Source organism: Capsella rubella, unplaced genomic scaffold, assembly GCF_000375325.1.
Source record: "Capsella rubella cultivar Monte Gargano unplaced genomic scaffold, Caprub1_0 scaffold_3, whole genome shotgun sequence".
NCBI classification, from domain to species: Eukaryota; Viridiplantae; Streptophyta; class Magnoliopsida; order Brassicales; family Brassicaceae; genus Capsella; species Capsella rubella.
In genome coordinates this window covers 3,784,614-3,801,562 of record NW_006238921.1, presented here as the reverse complement: position 1 = coordinate 3,801,562, position 16,949 = coordinate 3,784,614, and the positions used below count along the sequence as shown (strand labels likewise).

The window sequence follows — 16,949 nt, the reverse complement described above, 5'->3', positions numbered from 1 at the left end:
ACCGAAATGGAGATTATTTTACCACAGAATATTAAGACAAATTACTCAGTTATAACACCGAGTTAATAAACTTTGTTTGTGTAACACAGACTTCGGCAAAGAACGTTGAATACAAATTACTCTATATCTGATGATATAATGATGTTTTAATGAAGTGGAATTTGACGCACTCTAAAACCATTCACAAATTAAAAGGCCAACTAAAAGAAAGAGGGATCATTTACGAGTTGAGAGAAGAAAATGGTGGTGGTGGTGGTGGGTACTCAAAAAAAGTCTTTTTCTTTTGTTCCCCACTTTATGATTCATTTTCATTACACCAAATCAATTGAAAAAATGAAGTTCACATATCTATCTAATTACAGTATTTATAACCCCCAAAACTCAAAACCCCCACCCAAAAATAAAAATAATAATATACTTTTCTCATATTAGAAATAAAAATCCAACAAAACCCCTCTTTCATATTCCCATTGAAGAATATGCTTTGAACATTGATGTTATTCCCTCTCTTGTGTTTTGTTTCGTTTGTCCTGCTCTTTTCCTCCAAGTCTTTCATCCTTGTCCAAAGAACCTGCAATAACACGAAAACTATTGAGTCCATGAACGATCGTTCGTCGCCTTTAATCGATCGTTCGTCGCCTTTAATCGATCGCGAAACTCTTAACCGCAGATACTAACCTTTGATATGTGTATACAGACAACACTCGAGAGATGTTTCTTAAATAATCTCTTCCAGGTTTGATGAATTCATCAGCATCTGCTTAGATATGAGTCCTTGCCTATTGCTCCAAGCATTCTACATGCTACTTCCAGCAACTTCCCTGTTTTTAAATACAGAAATAAACTTTTAATTATTAGGTCATCATCACTATCAATCACAATCACAATCTCCTGTCACCTTATTAAATTATTTCTGAAAGAAAAAAGCTTAAACACCCAATAATTTAATTAACTAAATTTAATAAGTGAAAGCTTAGAAACGTGAGAAGATGCTTTTTTAGGTAATGTGAAGAAGCTTCTCATGATTCTTTCTTTCTAATTACTTCTCACCGGAATCATCCGTTGGTCTGGCTCGTTTTGCCGGAGATCATATGACTAATCCAATGTCTTGAAACTAATTACTTTGAACCAAAACAGATTCTTTCTAACATGACACAAATATAAACCTACTTATTCACACATGATGGTTATATTATAAATATAATCTCAATGAATCTACGTTTAGATCAATTCACCCTATAATCCCTAATGCTACCAAACAGTAAACACAAATTAAAATCAAACAAAAGATGAATCAAATCATACCTCTTCTCGGTTGAACAACTTTCTTAGCCGAACCGGTCGATTTCTTAACCGTCTCTTCTTCCTCCTCTGGGAACAGAACACCATCGATCCCTTGAACCGATATCCGACCGTCGGTGTAAATATCCGGATCAAACAAATAAGCCGACCGGTCACCAGAACCGAACTTAACCGAACCATCAGCTTCCTTAGCACCAACCTTGTGAGGAAAACGCAGCGTTTCGTATTTGACCTTCCCAAATCTCCTAACCGAATTATACATACTCTCCTCCGTCTGATACTCGGGTATAATGTGGTAATACATGATTTGCTCCGGAGCTCCGGGCTCGCTCAGCTGATCCGTCGTCAATTTCGCCATAGCTTCGTCGTTCGGAGCTAACACGGTGAGGACGTAACCTTCAGACACTAATCTACCCATCTCCGTCGCCAGCGACGTCAGATTCACGAGGATATCGGCCATTTCGTTGTATCCGCCGTAATGCAACAATGTGTGGATGAAATCTTTGACCTGAGCATCGCCGTTGAAGTGTTTGCGAGCACCTCCTGGTCCCGGAGCCGGAGCCGGAGCTAGCGAAGGACCTGGAGCCATAGCGGATTGAATCGGAAGCACCGGCGGAGATCCGGCGGGAACTGCGGCGGATGCGGGTTTTTTGAGACGGTTGGTTCTCGGATCGATTTCAGGAGCTCCTTCGGGTAAAACGGCGGAGATTGATCGGAGACTTCTGCGTCGGTTGAAATCTTCTTGAACGGAACGAGGGATCAAAAGCCGCTCGATACCGTGGATCAAACCGTCGGGTCGGGTCAAATCATCGGGTCGGGTAATGACAGCGGAATTGACCAGTCTCTTGCCGTTGGTTCCTTTGAGTTGAGTTAAATGCAGCACTTGATCATTGCCTAGCGTAACGTGTTTGACCCGACCCGAATTCTCGTCAGGCCATTGGTTGGAGGCGACTCGTTTGGGGATAATGTGAGACAAGAGAAGCGTCTGGAGAGATTTGAGGTTACCTGGTTGGAGCAAGAAGCGTTTGAAATCAGGGTCGAGGTCACGCTCGAGGGCTTCATTGCGAGGGGCGAAAATAGTAATATTGTGACGACCGACGGCGTCTTCGAGGGTTTGGAGAAGGAGAGCCTTCTCGACTAGCTCGGCTAGCTCAGTGTAACGAGAGTCAAGGAGAGCTACGAGAACGGAGTTGGAGTTTATTTGACCAGACCCGGTGACGTTGTGGTGACCCGGTTCGAGAGCGGATGCAGTGAGGAGGAGGAAGAAGAGAGTAATGGCGGAGCAACCATAGATACAACGATCCATGGTGCTCTGTAAGATTGAAATAATCTGTTGAAGAAGGAATCAAGAAAGAAAAAATATGTTTTTGGAGAATTGAAGTTTGTTTTTTGTCGATGTTTAGTTGAATAGCCGGCGATTAGAAAGTGGGGAGTGAGAAACACAGAGGAGAGAGATGTGAATGTGAGCTGCTTCGGTGGTCTGTGTTTGTGTATCAAGTTTGGGTTTTCGGACAGGCTGGTGTTGGGGACCACACGGTGTCTGAATGAAAAAAGAATTAATTATTTTTCTTAGCTCTGACTTTTATTTTTATATATTCGGCTCAGCTCGGCTTCCCATTAATTAATACGTCTCTTAATCAAACCCTTTTTATAGAGTAGTATTATTTATTTATTTTTTGTTTTTTTCTCGGCTAAATCATTTTAAAAAATCATATAATCATTGAATAAACAACGGGACACACCACTTTGTTTTTGTTTTTTGTCTTTATTGATAAACTTTTTTCTTTAATTAATGAAGAATTACTACTAATTTCAGAACAAACAAGTTCTGATGCTATTAAACTCTTCAGATGGAATTTCTAGTTATGCAAGTGAATTCGTATTTCCTTTTTTTTTTTATCCGTGATTTAGGTATCAAATGGTCATAGTACTATATTACAATATCAGATATAATTTGATACTCAAATATTTTACATTGATTTCTAAAATCAGTGTAAAACGAAGTAATCGTAATTTTAGTTTAAAATTAAACTAAATATACGGAACAATAATATTAGCATTTTTTGCATTTATACGATAGGGTGAAAATGATGGTCTTTGAAGTTTTCCTTTTATTAAAGTCTTTTTAACTCTTAAGATAACAAGGACTAAGACAATCAGCGAGAATAATAACAATAACAAGATGATTATTATTAGAAAGAAAAGAAAGGGAGAGTAGTTAAATAGTCAGTCTTCTGAAGTTAATGATGTGGTGGGTGTTGATACTTAAATTGAAAGTGAAATTAATAAGAGAACTTCAACCAAACATCATATATAACCTAAAAGAAAAGAAGAGAGACATGTGAAGCAAAGGAAAGAAGCCGAAGAAGAAGGAAGGAAACACGTGGCTTGAAATGGAGCTGTCGGTGGTATGTATATGTAAATGACCTAATACTTACAACCATCATTTAATGTATAATACTATATAGTAAGAGAGAGAGACACCTTTTGGTTGCTACGTTATGTTCGTGAATCGTGTTATGAAATGTCCCACCTCCTTCAAACTCTTCCTCCACTTATTACCCCTTTTGTTGTTTGTTGTTTACTCTCTCTCTCACTCACTCCACTCTCGTACGCGCTCCTCCCAACTTGTCATGTGCACTTACTTCCAACCCAAATCAAGGACAGCGTTTTTGGCAAATGTTTGTCGTTTTACAAAATGTTTCTCATGGTTCCCGCTGGATTACAAAAAGAGACAGGGCTTTAAGAAGGCCCAATTGAACTTAAAAACTTCATCACTTCAAAGTAGTCTCGTCTGTCTTATTTGCTTTCGGCCCTTATCATTATATCCACGGGCTTTACCCTTTGTCGTCGTCTATAGAACCATCTGAAAAAATCCATATTGAAGAATTATGAACTTTAATATTCAAAACGAACGATTTAGCAGTGAATGAATCAACCTATATATATCTCGCATGTTTCTGTCTTCTTCTTTTCCATTGCAAGATCCAAACACGAATGCAACTCTTTCATATTTCATATATAAAAGAAAAGATCCCTAAAACATTGACATTAATTATTGGACCTAAAACATGGATCGGTTCTACATATAACATACCCTTTAGTTATCTTCATATTATTCATTCCGCCAAAGTGAGAATGAGAAGGTAAATGAGGTCACCAAAGAGGAGAGGACGGGTTTATAATTACATCTACATACAAAACCTATGACTATCAAAGATTCAGAGAGGTCCCCATCTTTTACTTTTCTTTTCGTACCACTAGTTGATTTCTTTTTTCTTCTTCCCGGTGATGACCTTTTGCTTTGTCAATGAAGACATAAAAATATGCGCATCTTCGAATAACCCAGGTCCAAGTATATAATTAACTAATTAAGTTGCCGAAAGAGCCGAAAGGGTAAATACATTTTTTTTTTAAAACCCCTCGTGAGTTTTATATTAACAACAAAATAACAACCAAGACATTCTTAATTTTAAAACACATTATCTTATATAATAACAATGATAAGATGAATGAATCCTCCGGCATTTTCTTTCGGTACAAGACGCACGATTTCATTTTAATACGATGTCTATGTTTTTTACGGCTTTTTTTATGTTGGTTGGAGATGGTTTGGTTGTTCAGTCTTTATTGAAAAAAAATCATATTTTACGTTTTTTTTTTGGTCGTAGCTGTAAGGAATCTTTATTGTTTACAAAGATCTGAAAAAAAAAAAGAACAGTTTGCATGAGATTCAGCAAATGATGAAATAAATGAAGTAGGGTAACATGCAAAGATGAATTAGTGATAGTGAAGTTACAAAAAGAAAAAAAGACAATTGAAAAATTCACAACAAAAGAAGAGTAAATTAGAGAGAGACGAAGAAGAAGGCATGAAGGTGGTGATAGCAACTAGCAACACCTGAATTAATTGCTTTTTTAAAACAACACTAATGACAAGTGATTTTTCATGGTCCCCCCCCCCATTCAATTACCTCACCCACCCCTACAAAGTCTACAACTCTTCCCAAAACCCCTTGAATATATATATATAGGTAAGGACAGCTTCCATAATTAATAATAATACTCCCACCCTCTTCTAAATCTCTATATTTTTACCCTTTTTATTCTTACTTTCACCTCTCCACGTCCCTCGTTTATTTACCGCATCACCTAATCAATCTGATGCCTTTTGTGGTACGAGTGATTAGCTAGTAAAGATTACAACACATCGAATCAAACTCTAGTTTTGTATCCTCAACTCTTTTCATTTTTCTTGAAATTGGTCTAATTAACTCTAACGGATCAAAAAATTCCAATGTTGGAATGGTTAGTTGCGTTCAAGATCGACAAAATACATCACTCACATGCTATTCATGTTTCGAAAATTCACATTGTTGACGATCCCATACCATTGGAATTTAAAAGTCACAACACCAAAGATTTTGACCAAAAAAAAAGGCAGAAGAAGCTTTACACACAAATTACAACAACACTCTCTCACACACACAAATTAATCAAACCACTATTAACAAGAAAAAAAGCCTCACTCATTCACCTAATCAAAATGCCTAACGGCTCTCGTTGTCGTCGCCACCGTTGCGTCTCTATTCCGGTATACTTCCGTAAACGACGTTCTCGGCGATGACGAAAGAGACTTCGAAACTCTCGGAGACGAAACCGATTCTCTCTGTGACGGACTTCTCCAAAACCCGGCGCCGTAAAACCTATTCCACATCTCTTTCTCCAACGCTAGCACCGCCGCGTCGTCTTCACCTGTCTCCTCCTCCTCCTCCGTCGCAAACACCGCCGTTACCGGCTTCCCGATATACTTCAGATCCAGGAAGTTATCATCGTCTTCGTCTTCGGAGACGTCTTCGCTATCCAAGGGATGAATCGCGAATTCGGAGTTCTGGAAAACTCTCTGCATCCGCTCGTTTTTCCCGGCCGACAGAAGCGGAGGAAGCATCCCGCTCTTCACGAGCTGTTTGCGGCGGCGGCTCCGGATAGCGCGGCGGCAGATTCCTTTGGGGACTTTGTAGATGGCGAGGACGAGGAGGTTGACGAGTCCGCAGGGACAGCAACACCAGACGGCGGCGCAACTGGCGGTGGTACCGCCGCAGAACTCGGCGGGAGTGGATCCGCCGCAAGTGGCTCTTGGAGAAGGAGAAGAGAGGCTACGTTGGAGCAAAGGCTGTCTACGGTGACTACGAGAAGGAGAAGAAGATGGAGTATCTGACGGTTTCGTTGGCCTAGACATCTGTCTTGGATCGTAACGTAACGTCGTGTTCATTTTTTCTTTTTTTTTATAAACAGAGAGAGGTCAGATTTTAAAAAAATCAATATTTTACTTGATCGTGTTGGTCTGCTTCTTCTTCTTCTTGGTTCAATTTTGAATCACAGAGGATTAATATGGAAACAAGGCCAAGCGCAACACCACGGAGTTATCTCCGGTGATGGCGACGGCGAGAAAGAAGAAGAAAGGCGAAAAAAAGAAAGGGAGTGACCTGTGGAAAGGAAAAAAAGAACAGAGAAAGCAAAGCGATAAATTAGGCGGGAGAAGTATAGGAACCAGACGTTTAATTATGACTTCCCGGTGGAGAAAATTAAAAAATGAAAAAGCAGGGGGTGACTTGAGAGGTCGTCCGAAATGGAGGGAGAGGATGAGTTTTTGGGTCGTGTGCGTGGGGGAAGGAAAGGTGAAGAAAGAAGGATTTGTGTCATTGTGTGTGTATTTATATATACAGCGAGAGATAGACACAACACAACACGAGAGTCCAACAAAAGTCCTTTTATTTGTTATCTTCTTCAGGTTTGGGGCTTTCTCTGTTTTTTTTTTTTTTTTTTTTTTGTTCTTCTTGCTTCTCTCTCTCAATTACAAACTACGTATAAAGTTTTTGTTTTAACGCGAACAAAACCCTACAATTTATGACTAAAATTGACTATCATCATGGTAAATAAAGTTATACATATTTTATTAGGGTTATAATCATCATTCTTAAGTTAATTACTATTTCTCTCAAGCACAAATTTTCCATCACAGTTTTTGTTTCACATTCATGCGATAAATTTACCAATCAGAAAATATAGATTACAACTTTTTATTTTCTTTCTTCTAAAAAATTATTTAAACGATAACACAACAATAAATAGATCGAAGATAGAAAGCAAATCATTGCACAAAACGAAAATGACATTTTTGTTGTGAGAGAAAGAGAGATCAAACATCAAAAGTGATGATTAGCTTATCTATCAATACACGTATGTATGTGTATTAAATATCTGACAATATATATTTGGATTAAATTTATCCGAATTTAGACGTCATCTCCTAGCCTTGGTTAGATGTTGATTGGTTTTTTTATTTTATTTTTTGTATTCGTCAACGAACTGATCGAAAACAAAACAAACAAACAAAAAAACCCAAGTATGGCGTACCACTATCATTTACAACAGGTATATTACCACAATATCTTATTTATCTCTTTCCATTTTTTTTTAAATAAACTCTGGGGAGGGACGACTGGGTTCATGCCCTCCAAGTTATAAGGTCAATGCATGTACTCATCTTTGAATATATTCGTCCCTTTAATTTGGAGCAAATATATCAAGTAATGAAATAACTTTTTGGCAAGAGAATATATCATTCTATCGTATATATATATACCATATGGACCAAGAATCTGGGGACCCTAAACAATTAACACATCATATCTTTACTTACTTACTTTGTACATTTACAAGTATTTTGATGACATTTAACGTACCAAAAATACCATGATGAAAGATTATGATGCCGGCACAAACTTCCACGAGCTGTAATTAAGTAAAGCGTTTGAAATAGAAACATCAGTTCTCTCGTTCAAAAGTATTAAAGTTACTGTCCAAAATGTGTAAAATGTAGATAATGCGAATAATAACTCCAAAACACAACAGACGACAAGGAATCAATCCATAACTGGCAAAGCTATTAAAAAAACTCTCACATTAAATCGAGGACTGTAATTTAGGAAAATAGTGAACAATATTAGGTTGACAAGATTTGCTTGCTTTTTGATTACAGTGGTCACTCATCACTATCCGTGGACCGGTTTGGGAGTTACAAAGATCCCCCTCGCGACCCTAGGAGTTGCTGAAACGTATAGAATATAAAGATAAAAAAAAACTAAAAAGATGCTTCAGAACAAAGAAAACAAACACAAAAGATCGGCAAAAAGATAATGCTCCTAGCTAGGGATTAGATTCATCAGATTAGATGTAACGCTCCTCGGAAAAATTAACTATAGCGCACCCCTAACACCTTCTCTGACAACATTTTTTAATAATAGTGATTGATTCCTCTCACACGTCAAATTATCTCTTCTATTTCGAGGTACCTCTATTGACAACTTGCATGGGTCCTGTCTTGTTAGTATACAAGAACAGAAGGAGGAGGAATCAACCAAAATGGGTATGATCATTAACTAATATAAAGCCATGTTTCTAGTTTAAGGTCTATATTACTCGAATACATTACTAGTAATATGTGGACCCTCTATGCATCCAATCTATCTAATGTGGACAGGTAATGGTTTCGTTTTCTCATCTTGTCTGCATCCAAATTCTATACATTATTCAATTCGATTCTGGTCTAATCAAAGTCATTGTCTACTTCACGTACGTGATCTCATAATGTATATACATGTCATAAATAGAGAAAGAGAGAAGTATTTGACGGATGTAGATATATATGATAGCTTGATCCCAACAATTTCTAGTTAAATATTTCCTCCTAATTAATCCAAATTTCAAAGCCTCTTCAAGTATAGGAAATAGAGATTAAGAAATATAAGGAAATAAGAAGATAGAAGAGGAGGTCACGCAAGTGCACAAGAGAACGAAAAGAGGAATAGCGCATTTCATAAGTCATGTAATCATCATTATATATCCTCATCAGAAAGTTGCAGTAGACTACAAACAAAAGTCTCATATCTGGATCTTGTTTTGTACTTTCCACTGAACGAAAGATATATATGTATGTGACGCGCGTATTAATTACAAGGTTATTTTTTAACAAGAATGCTAAATTTGGTACATAATTTGTGGATCGACGACCTATTTTCCCCCGATAACTATCACATCGTATCATAACACCACAGAACTTTGATCTCGTCTTTAAACCACCCGAATCAAAAGTTCTATTGCTATTTCTACCCGAATCGAAAGTTCTATCCCTATTTCTCCAATTGCGTGGATTTACATGGTTTTCGAACCAAACCCGATACAAAACCAATGAAACACGGTTTATAACAAATTTAAAACCCGACCCGAGACCAACTCACCTTGACTCAAGAACCCTAACCCTAAATTTCAAAAAAACCCAGAATCAAAATCCCCAAATTGATTTTGGTGTACTTTTAACAAATGTTGATTCAACAAAAGCTTAGAGAATTAGTTCCAACTTCTAACAAATGTTGTTTCAATGGAAAATGTTGCATGAAGAGAGAAACCACTGTCCAACAACACATTCAACGGAGTCGCTCCTTTATCATCTCTTTCTCATCCAAGGAGTTTGATTGAAAACGGATCAAGAATTCAAGAAAAGGATAAGAGACAGTTAGCATGTCCATAATATGTTCAAAATCCAAATCCCAAACTTGATTAAAAAAAAACATACATTAGCTCTAACTTCAGTGAGCATTCTTCACACAAGAGATCCTTTCGTACATCGCAGCCAACATTAACGGAGTCTAAAAGAATCAAATCAAGAACAAAAAAAAAATCAAAACCTGCTTGTGACGATTCAACAAATCTGGATTCGTAAATCGTTCCAAAAGCAAAGACAAAATCTGCAAATCAAAGTAGAAAATGCATCATTAACATCGAATCAAACAAGAATCATCTTCAACCCCAAGTTTAACACCACGAATCTGAAACGATTTTGGGTTCTTAGGTTAATTTTTCTAACCAGGTTGGTTTAGTTCTCTAATTGGGTTGAATAAGGTTTAATCCGGTTAAATGATTCGTCTTTTGGTTCATCAAAACAGTAACCCGATTTTTAACCGTATAAAACCCAGATTTTTGGAAAATTAGATGAGAACTATGATAATCGGGGAGAAATAAGAATAGAACTTTTGATTCGGGTGGAAATAGAAATAAAACTTTTGATTCGGGTGGTTTGAGGACGAGGTCAAAGTTTTGTGGTGTTATGATACGATGTGATAGTTATCGGGGGGAAATAGGTCGTCGATCCGGTACATAATTTGTAATATGGTCATTTGTATAATTGAGTTACTCTGATATGTCTGTGAATGAATTATCTAGGACAAAAAAAAAAAAAAACGAGAATGCAAACAACTTAGGAGTAGATGACGTACTGTATTGGATATTTTGGACGTGAGAAGATGATTTTGGTATTTGGATTGTTGATGATATCTATTGGTCCCTTTCATTTTTATGAAAGAAATGACACGTGTTAACCAGTAATGGAAAAAGTCATGAATACAAATACTTCATATTAAAAAAAAAATAGCATATCTTGAACTAACATGTCACTCAACTCAGACTATATATTATTTCTAGAACATATTTTTGATACACAGATAAACGACGACAACCATACGCGTGTAACAACGTGTTCAATTGTCAAATTAAATTAGGATGAATCATGTTCTCAGACAAAGGGGAATGGAGGTTGGAGGACATAATAATTGATTACAACTCGGTTTGGTTCGACTATTTGTTTAATGCGAAATTTTGTAGCCGCATTGATTTTGGTATGGCTTTTTTTATTTTCTTTAATTTACATAAAATTTATTTTTTAATATAACTTAATTAAAATTAAGCTGGTCGGGTTGAAATATTTTTGTATTAATTTCATTTTCTTACGGTTGAATTCAATATCTTCAGATGAATAAATGTTGGTTTCGTTAAAAAACGTTACTATTGTAACAAGCGGAATGGGCCTAAATTAAGACCACAGATTATGGGTCTCAATTCAGGCCTCAATCGACGATTCGGCCCAATTAGGGTGTGGACAAATATTAGTCATTTTTTTTTTTCATTTTCTCTTGCACAGTTGCAGATGTGTAAAAAATGTATAATTTCCCGAGCGGTTCTTGATATGTTTGATTAAAATTTTCGGATTTGTTCGTCAAGTTTATGGGTACAAAATGGGTCGGCTCTTAGAGGATATAAATGTTGTTAATGTTAGGATTTAAACATAAATATAGTATTATCATATAGCAAAAAGAAAACACCAAACTTTACAAGTTGCAACGATCGAGTAGGAAGTTAAGCTAAATTGTCATGTAGTGATGAAATGTTCCTTTTTGGCCGGTCTCTCCCGACCAATCCGACGTGAATCTTGATGTCCTTTTTCTGACCAATCTTACGTTTCATGAGAAGAAGATCCACGTTCCGGTCACCTTGGTCTTCTTCGTTTCGGGCATTAGCCACGCACTAAGTTTTGTTGGAATTATATCACCAAAACATTGTTTTATGATTGGTTCATGTATACAGGATATTCTAACGAACACGCGCGTTAACAAAAGAACAGCACGTACAAAACCTCTACGATTTTTTTTTTTTCTTTCTTAATTAAATGATCAATCACCAACATATATATAGTAACCTACTCATTCCGATATCATATATACTCCTAGCTAGATGTTCTATTTTTTTTTGAAACAATTCTGTTGATATATAATACACTCAATACACATTTATGAATGCAGAAAAACATGTATATAACCAACCAATATACGTACATGATTGATTATATGCAAAATCGGAAAGGCTTTTGTTGTTGTTGCATGTGTACGAAAATAGGAATATGTTGGTGTGTGCATGGCTATATAGCCTATAGGCTATAGATGTAAAGTTTTGTTTTCAACAAAAGAATGATATACTTTCGTTATTAGTGTTCAAAAACAGTGTTTTTGTGTTAACAATGACGATTGGTAAAAAGTAATTAGCGAATCGGTGAGTGATAACGGGTGGTCGAGAGCAGATGTTCATAAGCATGCAAACAGATCAAAGGGAATATTACATCACTAGTCACCAATATATATTTTTCTCGACCTTTCATTTGGAATTCCATATGAAGTGATGTTTTCAGACTAGCTATGATATTCACTAAATATTTTTTGTCATTATAATTTTTTTTACAAAAAAAAAATCTACCAATAATGTGGTCTGAGAGCACATATTTTTCATTCGTCATATTTATCGCAATTCAGTTTTAAGTAACAATGTTTTTAACTCTTGTTATTTTATTATTCCTTTCTGAACTCTTTTTTTTTTTTTTTTTTTTTTTTTTTCGACAACCTTTCTGAACTCATAATAGTACTATATATCATCATTCATCAATATAACATAATGTTTTTAAGTAGTTGTTCGATATGGATTAAGCAATCTATAAAAAAAAGAAGAAGAGGGAGTATATAGTGCGACACGAAATTGTTCTGTTGAAGTGATAAGTTATCTTGTCACATTTAACGATGTGAAAAATGAAAGAAGAAAAAAAAAAACAAGAATATTATATACGAAGTACGGATTGGTGCAGAACTCAGAATGAAATCTCGATCATACATTCATGTTATATTCTTTGGAATAATGCTTGGAATAATGCTTAGATTTGGTGCCAACAAATTGAAAAATAAAATAAAAATAAACGGATGTGTTTTTTACAGACTCTAAAGTTGGAACAAAAAAAAAGAATGGACGACATGACTATTGTTAAAAAATAGGTCTTGCACTTAAATTCATCTTACACCTTTTTAGATATTAATTCAGTGGTTTTATAGAGATTGACTCGTCAATTAATCAATCTGCATATCCGTAGGCCTTTATGCCTACAACCATTTTTCAAGTTTACAAATAAAATGTATCAGTTTCCAGGGAAAAACCCAAAATGTATTTGAATGGTTATGTTCTTTGTGAACCATAGAATTAACAATTAAGGGAGTTTTTGTACTATCAAAAGTGTAGTCTATTATTTGTTCTTTCTTTTTTGGTTTAAATGTTAAACTCTAATATGATTATCTACAAAGGTGTTAGGTAGAGAAGCTGAAAACAATGCAAAACAATACTACTAAATTATAAATTCTTTCCTATATCAGTATTCACTTATCAGCCATAGGATTATGATCATCATTATCTTTATTTATTTACATGTCAAATATTATTATTTTCTAATCATCACAATACACATTGGGAGCACTTAGTTTGACAATTTTACATTAATATTTATTTTGTTGCATAAAGTTGTCTGAATAATTTCATTTTATATATCAAATATATAAACACACACTGTAAAGTTAGAAGCAAAACATCCTCAACCTCTGATTTAGTAGAGAGCTTCTCTGCTGAGCTCTAGTGGGTTCTATCAACTTGGTCCTTTATGTTTTATTTTTCTTCTCCTTTTCATTTTTTTATATCATTTTTTTCTTAAATTTTCCTGACTATAACCGTGTGTTTACTACTGCGAGATCGTAAATATATAAAAATAAAATTTATTTTCCAGTCTTATATTCGTCCTACGTAATAAGAACATGTACGTTTATATTCTACCTAGTTAGATGAATAGCCATCCATCAATATATTAATGCGATCTAAGTCTAGCTAAAAAAAAGTCACCATCACTTTAAAGAAAAAAATATATTCAACAAGACATCCATAAAATATTGGTTTAGCTGCAAGCTTAGTCAGCTATGAAAAATCTGTCTCTTCACAAACAACTAAGCTTCTCTCCATCTATAAATATACCCCAACACTATCCCACATAACGCATCCCAAAGGTCTTACAAATATAAGCCAATTTCAGTAGCTTTAACGTTTTCCTTTGAAATTCTCAAAATGGAGATGGATATGAATGTTCAAGAGAAGAAAGCAGGGTTCTTTCAAAGGCTTAAGGATTTCCCTAGCAAGCTCAAAGACGTTGTCACGAAACGCGTAAAGAATGTGCTAATGTTTGGGAAAGATGATCCTAGACGTATCATCCACTCCATGAAAGTGGGGGTTGCTCTCACATTAGTATCATTGCTGTACTATGTGCGACCACTCTATCTCAGCTTCGGGGTTTCGGGTATGTGGGCTATACTAACTGTCGTCGTAGTCTCCGAATTCACTGTTGGTAAGTCTATCAATTACAAAACATAGTATTAAATGTTCTGATAAAAAAAAAAGACTTAACTAAAAAGGTTTTTGAATAGGTGGAACACTTTCCAAAGGTTTAAACAGAGGTTTTGCAACATTAACAGCAGGAGCCTTAGGGGTTGGTGCGGTACACCTTGCTCGTTTCTTTGGACACCAAGGAGAGCCCATAATTCTTGGAATCTTAGTGTTCTCACTAGGCGCAGCTGCAACATTTTCGCGCTTCTTCCCAAAGATTAAACAGAGATATGACTACGGGGCCTTGATATTCGTACTCACATTTAGTATGGTTGCCATTTCGGGTTACCGTACAGATGAGATATTAGTTATGGCATATCAGAGGCTATCGACGATTCTTATAGGTGGAACGGTATGCATCCTTGTCTCGATCTTCGTTTGTCCTGTATGGGCTGGCGAAGATCTTCACAAGATGGTTGCTAACAACATTAACAAACTTGCTAATTCCTTAGAAGGTGACTTTACAATAATATAATATCCAACATTCATTTTTGCTTTCTTCTTGGTATATATATATATCCAACATTGTTTTTTGTCCTAAAAAGGTTTCGAGGGTGAATATTTTCCACTACCGGAGAAGATTTCGAATGAGACAAACTCGTGTGTTCGAGAATACAAGAGCATTTTAACATCAAAAGGCATTGAAGATACTTTGGTATATATATATATTTGGAAATAATAATATAGAAGAACATATAACGTTCTTAAAAATATATATATACTAATTAATTAATTACTGATTATGTTGTGGCAGGCGAATCTTGCGAGATGGGAACCAGGGCATGGTCGTTTCAGGCTAAGGCATCCGTGGAAAAAGTACTTGAAAATTGCAGGACTCGTTCGCCAATGTGCCTTCCATTTCGAAATCCTCAACGGCTACGTTCTTTCTAATTATAAGGTTCGTACGTGTGAACTACCTAAATCGCCGTTTTTGAGGCAAATCAAATCGTTGTTAGCTTGGACGTACTGTATGTATATATTTTTGTTATGTCGTCTGGTTTTATTCTCTTCTGGTCTCTCCGCACGATTTCACACACATGCATAATATGGTTGTAGTATATAACTACAAAAATTTGCATATAAATGTCAACCCCTTAAATGGCATTAATGACCCTATACAATTAATTCTTGCAACAACACAATATACTCTTCCATGGAAATATATTCTCTAGGCATTTGGTTTTTGTTAGATGATTTGATTTTTTTTTTTTGCTTTTTGTGTAATTTATATTAGTTGATGAATTGTACGTGCAGTTCAAAACTAGATAGAGAATGTTAAAATTTATTAAATTAATTCATAATCATGGAGAAGTGTTATATATAGTATGGAAATTTGGTGTATGTATATAACTTTTCTTTTATCATTAATATATGTTAAAACTATAAATAACAAAGAGAGTACTAACGAATAATTAATGGCTAGCCAGGGAACAACAAAAAAGACAACTAATTAATTGTTCGATCCGATAAATTGTTAAAAACTTAAACAGGCACCAGAAGAATTCCAAAATAAGATTCAAGAGCCAATCGCAACTATGAGCAGAGAAGCTGGTGAAGCCCTAAAAGCCATAGCCAAATCTATTAAAACGATGAGCAAAGACACTGCTCGTGTGAACGCACACATTGACAACTCCAAAACTGCCGTTGGAAACCTAAGGATTGCACTCAAATCTTCTTATCCGGAGACAGACAAAGATCTTTTGGAGATCATTCCCGGAGTCACCATGGCATCAATCCTGATCGAGGTGGTGAACTGCGTCGAGAAGATCTCTGAGGCTGTGGAAGAACTCTCCGGTCTTGCACACTTCAAAGAGACTTTGGATCCAAAAATATTATCAGCGGAGATAGGACAACATCAGTTACTTCACAGGGGAACCGTTAAGCCGGTTCTAGATGGTGACAACGGGGAAGAAGACACTGATAGCTCTCCTCATGTTCTTATCAATGTCCATGATGAGCAGCCACCAGCGACCACCGGGAAGAACAGTTTGGGAGTAGAGAAAAATATCGTGTAATTATTTTTGTTCATTGCCAAACTTTCAAAACCTCTTTGAAGAGAACTTGTAATAACAAAATTTAGTATATATATAAGAGACATCAATCGGCATTCTTCTCATTGCCAAATACTAATATGATTCCTGCAGATTTCAAATCTCTATATATAAAAATTGAAGTAGACTCAACCATTGATTATGAAACACAGTTGATTATTAGATGTCATGTGAATTGTGATAGGATAGGTTCATGCTTAAGTTAACTTAGATATATAAAAGAATGATATCATTGCAATATTAAGTTAACCACACGCTTGCATGCAGTGTTTTAACTTACAAATTGACCACACATGTATGACACAAAGACTAAAGAATAAAATCACCTTTGGGATCCAAAAGCTCAATCCGAGGAACCTTTGCTCTGTTTGCAATGGTATAGTACTATTAATAATACTATCTTAATTAGTTTAATTTACTTATGACCATATACGAATCTGTCTTTAAAAGATCCTGATGAATATAC

At 35.8% G+C, this 16,949-nt stretch overlaps 3 protein-coding genes across 3 annotated transcripts; 1 reads left to right on the top strand and 2 right to left on the bottom strand.

Moving 5' to 3' along the window:
• Window positions 1–258: 258 nt before the first annotated feature.
• LOC17892283 (fasciclin-like arabinogalactan protein 18) lies at window positions 259–2,886 on the bottom strand. The gene is made up of 3 exons (XM_006297577.2): window positions 1,306–2,886; window positions 679–821; window positions 259–571 (listed from the first exon to the last, which is right to left on the bottom strand). Exons 1-2 carry the CDS (start codon window positions 2,606–2,608, stop codon window positions 751–753), a joined length of 1,374 nt encoding a protein of 457 aa, XP_006297639.1. The 5' UTR covers window positions 2,609–2,886; the 3' UTR covers window positions 259–571; window positions 679–750.
• A 2,699-nt stretch (window positions 2,887–5,585) lies between these two features.
• On the bottom strand, window positions 5,586–7,155 carry LOC17893225. Its single transcript, XM_006296556.2, has one exon. The coding sequence runs from the start codon at window positions 6,571–6,573 to the stop codon at window positions 5,839–5,841; it is 735 nt and encodes a 244-aa protein (XP_006296618.1). The 5' UTR covers window positions 6,574–7,155; the 3' UTR covers window positions 5,586–5,838.
• Window positions 7,156–14,117: 6,962 nt separating this feature from the next.
• On the top strand, window positions 14,118–16,447 carry LOC17893344 (aluminum-activated malate transporter 8). The gene is made up of 5 exons (XM_006299553.2): window positions 14,118–14,394; window positions 14,474–14,887; window positions 14,978–15,087; window positions 15,187–15,330; window positions 15,923–16,447. Exons 1-5 carry the CDS (start codon window positions 14,118–14,120, stop codon window positions 16,445–16,447), a joined length of 1,470 nt encoding a protein of 489 aa, XP_006299615.2.
• The last annotated feature ends 502 nt before the right edge of the window (window positions 16,448–16,949 follow it).

Excerpts from the sequence above, each read along its gene's own strand:
- LOC17893344 (XM_006299553.2), top strand. The coding sequence starts at position 14,118 with ATGGAGATGGATATGAATGTTCAAGAGAAGAAAGCAGGGTTCTTTCAA. Across the intron at positions 14,395-14,473 it reads AGTCTCCGAATTCACTGTTG|GTGGAACACTTTCCAAAGGT; the intron begins GTAAGTCTATCA and ends GTTTTTGAATAG. Across the intron at positions 15,331-15,922 it reads ACGTTCTTTCTAATTATAAG|GCACCAGAAGAATTCCAAAA; the intron begins GTTCGTACGTGT and ends AAACTTAAACAG.
- LOC17892283 (XM_006297577.2), bottom strand. The coding sequence starts at position 2,608 with ATGGATCGTTGTATCTATGGTTGCTCCGCCATTACTCTCTTCTTCCTC. Across the intron at positions 822-1,305 it reads AGTTGTTCAACCGAGAAGAG|GGAAGTTGCTGGAAGTAGCA; the intron begins GTATGATTTGAT and ends ATTTAAAAACAG.
- LOC17893225 (XM_006296556.2), bottom strand. The coding sequence starts at position 6,573 with ATGAACACGACGTTACGTTACGATCCAAGACAGATGTCTAGGCCAACG.